General features: G+C 61.0%; 1 protein-coding gene and 1 long non-coding RNA gene across 2 annotated transcripts; both read right to left on the bottom strand.

Annotated features, from left to right (window-relative positions):
• Window positions 1-2555: 2555 nt before the first annotated feature.
• LOC130609899 (meiotic recombination protein REC8 homolog) lies at window positions 2556-4945 on the bottom strand. Its single transcript, XM_057429333.1, has 9 exons — window positions 4937-4945; window positions 4756-4878; window positions 4620-4686; window positions 4437-4537; window positions 4012-4060; window positions 3862-3925; window positions 3686-3787; window positions 3400-3506; window positions 2556-2695 (listed from the first exon to the last, which is right to left on the bottom strand). Exons 1-9 carry the CDS (start codon window positions 4943-4945, stop codon window positions 2556-2558), a joined length of 762 nt encoding a protein of 253 aa, XP_057285316.1.
• A 2-nt stretch (window positions 4946-4947) lies between these two features.
• LOC130609900 (uncharacterized) lies at window positions 4948-5789 on the bottom strand. Its single transcript, XR_008974912.1, has 3 exons — window positions 5641-5789; window positions 5506-5547; window positions 4948-4979 (listed from the first exon to the last, which is right to left on the bottom strand). It is a non-coding gene; the product is annotated as an uncharacterized LOC130609900 (long non-coding RNA).
• Between the last annotated feature and the right edge of the window lie 2956 nt (window positions 5790-8745).

The raw sequence follows: 8745 nt of genomic DNA, 5'->3' as shown, positions 1-8745 counted from the left end.
AATGCGACGAGGGGTAGGACATGAATATGTATAGGCGTGTTGTGTAACCTCATGCATATGTAGCACTTGAGGGGATAACTGCAGAGGAGAACAAGGCTGGGGTGCGCATGCTTTCGGGGTTGCAATCCCCCATGCGCCTCGGCTGAATAAAGGCAAAGCTGCTTTAGAAGTTTAACGAGTTCTGGGGTCTGTCTGCACATCAGGCCCTGTGCCAGGAGCCGTCCTGCTCCCGGGATCCTCTCTCTTTGTACCCAGCAGGGACGGGCTGGGCTTCCTCCATCTGCCATGGCCCTCGGTGGGGAGCGGGGGCATGGCTGGATCTGCTGCTGCACGCCCGAAGGGAAGAGGACTTGGAGCTGGGCCTCGTTGTGCTTCACAGGGGAACGGTTCAGAGAAGCCGTCCTTGTAGGGACAATGAAAGGGCCTCGTTAATGACCCATGGTAATTAATCAGGGGGCCTATTGCCTTTATAAGGGCATTGACCTCACGGCCTTGACTCCGCCCCCTTTAGGTCCATTGCCCCTTTAAGACATGCAGTGAGCCCCATATCAGTGGTTCTGCCCCGTTGCCCTTTTAAGGGTATGAGGGCGTGGCCTCAGTCCATTGCCCTTTTAAGACATGCAGTGAGCCCCATATCAGTGGTTCTGCCCCGTTGCCCTTTTAAGGGTATGAGGGCGTGGCCTCAGTCAATTGCCCCTTTAAGACATGCAGTGAGCCCCATATCAGTGGTTCTGCCCCGTTGCCCTTTTAAGGGTATGAGGGCATGGCCTCAGTCCATTGCCCCTTTAAGACATGCCGTGAGCGCCGTATCAGTAGTTCTGCCCCATTGCCCTTTTAAGGATATGAGGGCGTGGCCCCAATGGCTTTGACCCCGCCCCTTTGACGCTGAGTGGTCCTATCACCCTTATAAAGGCATTGACCTCAGTGCCTTGACTCCGCCCCCTTTAGGTCCGTTACCCCTTTAAGACATGCAGTGAGCCCCGTATCAGCGGTTCTGCCCCATTGCCCTTTTAAGGGTATGGGGGCGTGGCCGCAGTGGCTTTGACTCCGCCCCTTGGACCCAGAGTGCTCCTATCACCCTTATAAGGGCATTGACCTCACTGCCTTGACTCCGCCCCCTTTAGGTCCATTGCCCCTTTAAGCCCCACGGCAGCCCCCTCCTCTTCCATTGCCCTTTTAAGGCCGCAGGGAGCGTTCCCCTCCCTTGGCCCCGCCCCCTTCCGGCACCATCGAGTCGCGCCGGGCTAGAGCGCCGCCGGGCCTTTATAAGCGCCGCCCCCGCACTTCCGGTCTCATTCCAAGATGGCGGCGGCGCGGAAGGGGCCCGGCTCGGCGCAGGTGGAGCGGGGCCAATGGGGCCCCTATGGGGCCAACTTGGGGGTCCCGGTGCTTATCTATGGGGCTGCGGGGCTCATTGCCCAATAAAGGGGTGCGTTAGGGGTCCCGTGGCTCACACAGGGTGGCTTCGGGCGTCCCGTTCGTTACATGGGGGGGTTATGGGGGTCCTGGTGCCCCACGGAGGCAGCTTTGGGGTCCCATCCCCTATAGAGCTGCGGGAGGGGGGGAGTTGGGGTCTCCCCCCAACCCACGCTGGGTGCAAGTGCTGCAGCCCGGCCCCATAGGGTGGAATAGGGGCTGTGGGGCTCTGTAGGGTGCTATGGGGTGCCTGTGAGGGACTGTGGGGCTCTATGGGGTGATATATGGGTCTATGGGGTGTCTGTGAGGTTCTGTAGGGGGCCTGTGGGGTGTCTGTAGGGTGCTGTGGGGAGCTATGGGGTGCCTATGAGAGACTGTGGGGCTCTATGGGGTGATATACTGGTCTGTGGGGTGTCTGTGAGGGGCTGTGGGGGTCTGTGTGGGTCCATGGGGTGCTATGGGGAGGCTGTGGGGCTCTGTAGGGGGCCTATGGGGTGTCTATAGGGTGCTGTGGGGAGCTATGAGGGGACTGTGGGGCTCTATGGGGTGATACATGGGTCTATGGTGTGTCTGTGAGGGGCTCTGGGGGTCTATGGGGTGTCTGTGGGGGTCTGTGTGGGTCCATGGGGTGCTATGGGAAGGCTGTGGGGCTCTCCAGGGGGCCTGTGGGGTGTCTGTAGGGTGCTGTGGGGAGCTATGGGGTGCCTATGAGGGACTCTATGGGGTGATATATGGGTCTATGGGGTGTCTGTGGGGGTCTGTGTGGGTCTGTGGGGTGCTCTGGGGAGGCTGTGGGGCTCTGTAGGGGGCCTATGGGGTGTCTATAGGGTGCTGTGGGGTGTCTCTAGGGAGCTGTGGGGTGCTATGAAGGTCTGTAGTGCGTCTATGAGGGGCTATGGGGTGCTATAGGGAAGCTGTGGGGCTCTGTGGGGTGTTTATGGGGAGCTATAGGGCTTTATGGGGGGCTGTGGGGGTCTATGGGGTGTCTATAGGGAACTAAAGGGAGCTATGGGGTGTCTATGGGGGGCTATGATCCCCTCTGACCCTGCACCCCCATTGCCAGCCAGTCAAATCTCCCCTCCCAATGACATCATCACACCACGAACCAATCAGGAGCCGCCATTGGGTCCAAAGAGCTTTTAATAGGAGGGCTCTGGGGCCACCCTTTCCTCCTCCTCCTGCCCCATATCTGGGGGTGCCCCGCGTGGCCCCGGCCCCACACGTATGGGGCCAAAGGGCTGGGTCTGCTCCAGCCGCAGCCATCCAGCACCACAGAGCTCTATGGGGCACAGGGCACTTAGGGGGCAGCCCCACACTTACTGGGGGGGGAGAAGGAGGTACTTATGGGGCTGGGGGGGGAGGGGGTTGGGGGTCACTTATGGGGCTCATAAGGGCACGTATGGGGGTGGGGGTGTCACTTATGGGGCTGGGGCATCACAGGGCAGACCTGCAACGGGGCAAACAAACACACTTATGGGGCTGGGAGAGGACTTATGGGGCACAGAGGGTATTTATGGGGCTGGGTGGAACCACTTACGGGGCTGTGGTGGGTGCTTGGGGGATCACTTATGGGTCCCAAAAGGTCACTTATGGGGCTTAAGGGGTCATGCAGCAGGGGTTCATTTATGGTGCCAGGGGGTGTTTGGGGGTTCACTTATGGGGCTCAAGGGGTCATGCAGCTGGGGTTCACTTATGGGGCTAGGGGGTGGTTGGGGATTACTTACGGGGCACAGGGGGCACTTGGGGGGCAGACACTTGTGGGGCTGAGTGGGTGTTAGGAGTCACTTATGGGGCCCAAAGGATCATTTATGGGGCTGGGGGTGTCACTTATGGGTCAGGGGGGGTCACCTGGGGGTAGACACACTTATGGGGCACAGGAGGGCACTGATCAGGCTGAAGCGGGGGTTAGGAGTCACTTATGGGGCCCAAAAGGTCCCTTATGGGTCAGAGGGGGGTCACTTATGGGGCTGCCCCCCCACTCACCCAGGCACAGGTAGAACAGCCTTCCCATGAGCAGCCGGGAGGCGGTGGGGGGCAAGATGGCCGCCAGCTCCCCCCCCCCCGGCTGCCGTGCCGCAGCTGCCACCAGCCTATGGGGCAGCCCCATAAGTACCCCCCAGTCCCCCACTTATGGCGCTGCCCTGTAAGTGGGGGGTGCACTTATGGGGCAGCCTCGTATGTGTGGGTGGGAGGCACTTATGGGGCTGGGGGGGGGGGGGGGGGGGGGGCACTTATGGGGCTGCCCCATAAGTAGGGGGGGGGCACCAACCTGCGCAGGGCGGCCATGTTGGGGGGGACACTGGGGGGCAGCTCCGGTTCGGGGCGTTCAGGCAGCTCCGGGAGCGGGGGGGGTGGCAATGGAGGGAGGGGCCTGTGGGGCAGAGTGGGGGACCCATAAGTGTGGGGCTGGACCCACAAGTGTGGGGCAGAGCCCCCCCCACTCACCGCCGCTCCTCAGGGATCAGCAGACGGGGCCGAAGCTCCTCCTCTGACACCTCCAGAGACACCTCTATGGGGAGAGACCCATGAGCCCCACAGCACCCCATAGCGCCCCACAGATCCCCCCCAGAGACCCACAGACACCCCATAGCTCACCCGAGGAGGGCAGTGGGGGCAGACTCGGCTCCAGCGCCTCTCGCAGCACCTACAGGGCAGAGAAGGTGATCTATAGGGCTGAAAGGGGGAATCTGTGGGGCTAAATGGGGATCTATGGGGCTGGGAGGGGGTCCGTGCAGCTAAATGGGGACCTATGGGGCTGAAGGGGGAATCTATGAGGCTACAAGGGGGATCTGTGGGACTGAGATCTATGGGGCTGAAGGGAGAGAGGTCTAGGGCTGAAGGGTAGAATCTGTGGGGCTGAATGGGGATGAGCAGGCAGGATTGATGGGGCAGGGGGGGCATCTATGGGGATGAATGGGAATCTATGGGGCTAAAGGGGGATCTATAGGGCAGGAGAGCATCTATGGGCCTGAATGGGAATTTATGGGGCTGAAGGGGGATCTATGGGGCAGGGGCCTCACCTCCACCTCACTGGGCAGCTCAGGGGGGACTGGGGGGGCCTCGATGTGGGGCAGGAGCCGGCAGCGATTCCATAGGGCCCAGAGGTTGGGGGGCAGCCACCCTATGGGGCAGAGCAGAGCCCGATAGAGCCTCATAGAGAGCCACTGAGCCCCATAGACCCCCATAGTGCCCCATAGCCCCACCACAGGTCGGGGTCTCCAGCAGCTGCTTTGGGGTCCAGCGGCGCCTCTTGGGGGGCTCAGGCAGCACCTATGGGGTGCATCTCTAGCTCCTGCCCCATAGATCTATGGGGCTGCCCCATAGATGGGCCCCACTCACCAGGGGCTGACAGTGGCTCTCGGGCTGCAGGAGCTGGGCCTGGAACTGGGCCTGGGGCAGCTGGGGCTCGGGGTCGCTATGGGGCAGGCGGCGCCGGCGGCGCCGCCGTGGGGCAACAGGAGGCTACAGGGGGTATAGGGGCTTAGGGCCCCATAGAGACCCCGTAGAGACCCATAGAGGCCCCACACATACCGTGATGGGGGGCACCGCAGGGAGGATGGGAGCTGTGGGGAGAGGCTGCCCCATAAGTGACCAACTGTGACCCATAAATCCCCCCCTCTGCCCCATAAGTGACCCCCCCCAGCCCTGTGACCCACAGAAACCCATATGTGCTCCCTGTGCCCCATAAGTGCCCCATAGAGACCCGTGACTCTGTGGACCCATAAGTGACCCCCCAGACCCATAAGTGCACCCCTCTGCCCCATAAGTGACCCATGGTGACCCATGACACCCCACAGACCTTGTGCCCCCCGTGCCCTATAACTGCCCTTCTGAGCCCCATAAGTGCCCCCCTCTGCCCCATAAGTGACCCATAGAGACCTGTACATAACCCCTTGTGACCCTCTGGGACTCCTGTGTCTTCCCCAGCCCCATAAGTGCACCCTTCTGCCCTATAAGTGACCCCCCCAGACCCATAGGTGCCCCCTGTGCCCCATAAGTGAAACACTGTGACCTGTAGGTGACCCTCCCCAGCCCCATAAGTGACCCATAGAAACCCCTAAGTGCTCCTTGTGCCCCATAAGTGCTCACGTGGGACCTCCACCAGCTCCGGCACCTCAGGCACTTCCTTTTCTATGGGGCACAACCCAGGGTTGCTATGGGGCTGGGGAAGGTCAAGGCCTCTCCCCTGCCCCCCCAGCCCCATAAGTGACCCCTGCCCCATACCTGGGGGTACCAGTTCAGCCTCAGCCTCTCTCAGCAGCTCCAGCTCCCTCAGGGTCACCTCAGGCAGCTCCTCCTCCTGTGCCCCACAGCGCTATGGGGCTGCCCCACAGCGCCCCCTAACCCTCTATGGGGCAGCCCCATAGCAAGCCCTAACCTCCTATAAGGGCAGCCCCATAACCCCTATGGGGCAGCCCCATAGCACCCCGAAACCCTCTAGGGGGCAGCCCCATAGCACCCCATAGGGGTCTAGTAACGCAACGGGACATCAGGTCAACCACCACTGGAGTCCATAGAGCCCCATAACCCCCCATCCGGCTCCTATGGGGCAGACCCACCTCGATGCCGGGCAGCACCAGGGCCTCGGGCTCAGGCTCTCTCAGGGTGATGGCCTCAGGGGACACAGTCAGGGGGGGGACTGCAGTGGGACAGCACTTGGGGGTCAGCCCCATAGACCCTCCCAGACATCCCATAGTGCCCCACAGACACCCCACAGACCCCCCAGTAGAGCCCCACAGCTCCCCATAGCCCCCATACAGCCCATGGACACCCTATAGCCACCTCATGGACACCCATGCACCCCCCCATAGCCCCCCACTTATGGGGCAGAACTCACCTGGTGGTGGCGGGATCTCCTCCAGCAACATCTATAGGGAATATGGGGTGGGCATTAAAGCAGGCACTATGGGGCAATATCTATATGGCAGGATCTATGGGGTGGGAGCTATAGGGCAGGGATTGATGAGGCAGGATCTTTAGGATGGGCTCTATGGGGCAGTACCTGTGGCAGTGCTATGGGGCAGGCTCTATGGGGCAGGATCTACAGAACAGTACCTGTGGCAGCACTATGGGGCAGGCTCTACAGGTCAGACTCTATGGGGCAGGCTCTATGGGGCAGTACCTGGGGCAGGATCTATGGGTCAGACTCTATGGTGCGGTACCTGGGACAGCACCATGGGGCAGTACCTATGGGGCAGTACCTAAGGCAGTGCTATGTGGCAGGCTCTATGGGGCAGTACCTGGGGCAGCGCTATGGGGCAGGCTCTATGGGGCAGTACCTTGGGCAGCGCTATGGGGCAGTACCTGGGGCAGGCTCTATGGGGCAGGCTCTATGGGGCAGTACCTTGGGCAGCGCTATGGGGCAGGCTCTATGGGGCAGTACCGGGGGCAGCGCTATGGGGCAGGCTCTATAGGGCAGTACCTAAGGCAGCGCTATGGGGCAGGCTCTATGGGGCAGGCTCAGCGCTATGGGGCAGGCTCTATGGGGCAGTACCTTGGGCAGCGCTATGGGGCAGGCTCTATGGGGCAGTACTGGGGGCAGCGCTATGGGGCAGGCTCTATGGGGCAGTACCAGCGCTTGGGGCAGCGGGGCTATGGGCAGCGCTATGGGGCAGGCTCTATGGGGCAGTACCTGGGGCAGCGCTATGGGGCAGGCTCTATGGGGCAGTACTGGGGGCAGCGCTATGGGGCAGGCTCTATGGGGCAGTACTGGGGGCAGCGCTATGGGGCAGCCTCTATGGGGCAGTACCTTGGGCAGCGCTATGGGGCAGGCTCTATGGGGCAGGATCTACAGAACAGTACCTGTGGCAGCACTATGGGGCAGGCTCTACAGGTCAGCGCTATGGGGCAGGCTCTATGGGGCAGTACCTTGGGCAGCGCTATGGGGCAGGCTCTATGGGGCAGTACTGGGGGCAGCGCTATGGGGCAGGCTCTATGGGGCAGTACCTTGGGCAGCGCTATGGGGCTCGGCAGCTCCATCCCCATAACCCCAAAGAAGGGGTCCGGGGCCAGTTCCAGCTCCAGCATCTGGGCCTGGGCATCCACCAGCACCTGTGGGCTGAACACAGGGGGCTATGGGGTGCCCATGAGGCACTCTGTGGGGCTCTATGGGGTCCCTATAGGGGTCCAGGGGTTACTACAGGTATCTACGGGGTCCCTATGGGGCAGTCTTTTATGTTCTCTATGGGTCTCTCTGGGGTATCTATGGGGGCCCTATGGGGTCTCTGTGCGGTCTCTAAGGGGCTCTATGGGGTCTTTGTGGGGTCTCTAAGGGTCTCTATGGGTCTAGGGGGCACTATGGAATCTCTATGGGAGCTCGCTGGGGGCTCTCTAGGTCTCTATGGGGGCTCCAAGGGTATGAAGTCTCTATAGGGCTCTGTAGGTGTCTGTGGAGCTCTATGGGGCTCTATGGGGCTCTATGACTCTATAGGTCTCTATGGGGGCTCTATAGATCTCTATGGGGGCTCTATAGGTCTCTGTGGGGCTCTATAGGGCTCTGTAGGGTTCTGTGGGTCTCTATGGGTCTCTATGGGGGTGTAAGGGTCTCTATAGGTTTCTATGGGGCTCTATGACTGTATAGGTCTCTATGGGGCTCTGTGGGGCTCTATGGGGCTCTATGACTCTATAGGTCTCTATAGGTCTCTATGGGGGTGTAAGGGTCTCTATAGGTTTCTATGGGGCTCTATAGGTCTCTATAGGTCTCTGTGGGGCTCTATGGGGCTCCATGACTCTATAGGTCTCTATAGGTCTCTATAGGTCTCTGTGGGGCTCTATGGGGCTCCATGACTCTATAGGTCTCTATAGGTCTCTATAGGTCTCTGTGGGGCTCTATGGGGCTCCATGACTCTATAGGTCTCTATAGGTCTCTATAGGTCTCTATGGGGCTCTATGGGGCTCTCCAGGTCTCACCGCCGGGGGGGGCTGAGGTCAATCCGGGGGGGGGCCTGGACCCGGTGCAGCCATTCCAGAACCAGGGCAGCCTCTTCTGGGGGGTGACCCACAGCGGCCTCAGCCCCACAGCCCCTGGAGAGCCCCATAACCCCCATAGACCCCTATAGAGCCCCATAACCCCCACAGACCCCTATAGAGCCCCATAACCCCTCCATAGCCCCCTATAGAGCACCATAACCCCCATAGCCACCCTATAGAGCCCCATAACCCTCCACAGCCACTCTGTAGAGCCCCATAACCCTCCATAGCCACTCTATAGAACCCCATAGCCACCCTACAGAGCCCCATAACCCCCCCACCTATAGAGCCCCATAACCCCCCATAGCCACCCTATAGAGCCCCATAACCCCACCCTGCACCCTATAGAGCCCCATAACC

Source organism: Pezoporus wallicus, unplaced genomic scaffold (assembly GCF_028554395.1).
Source record: "Pezoporus wallicus isolate ANWC-B61680 ecotype Strahan unplaced genomic scaffold, APGP_CSIRO_Pwel_v1 contig_9498, whole genome shotgun sequence".
NCBI classification, from domain to species: Eukaryota; Metazoa; Chordata; class Aves; order Psittaciformes; family Psittacidae; genus Pezoporus; species Pezoporus wallicus.
The sequence above is the reverse complement of the archived record's forward strand: the minus strand, read 5'-3'. Positions and strand labels throughout refer to the sequence as shown.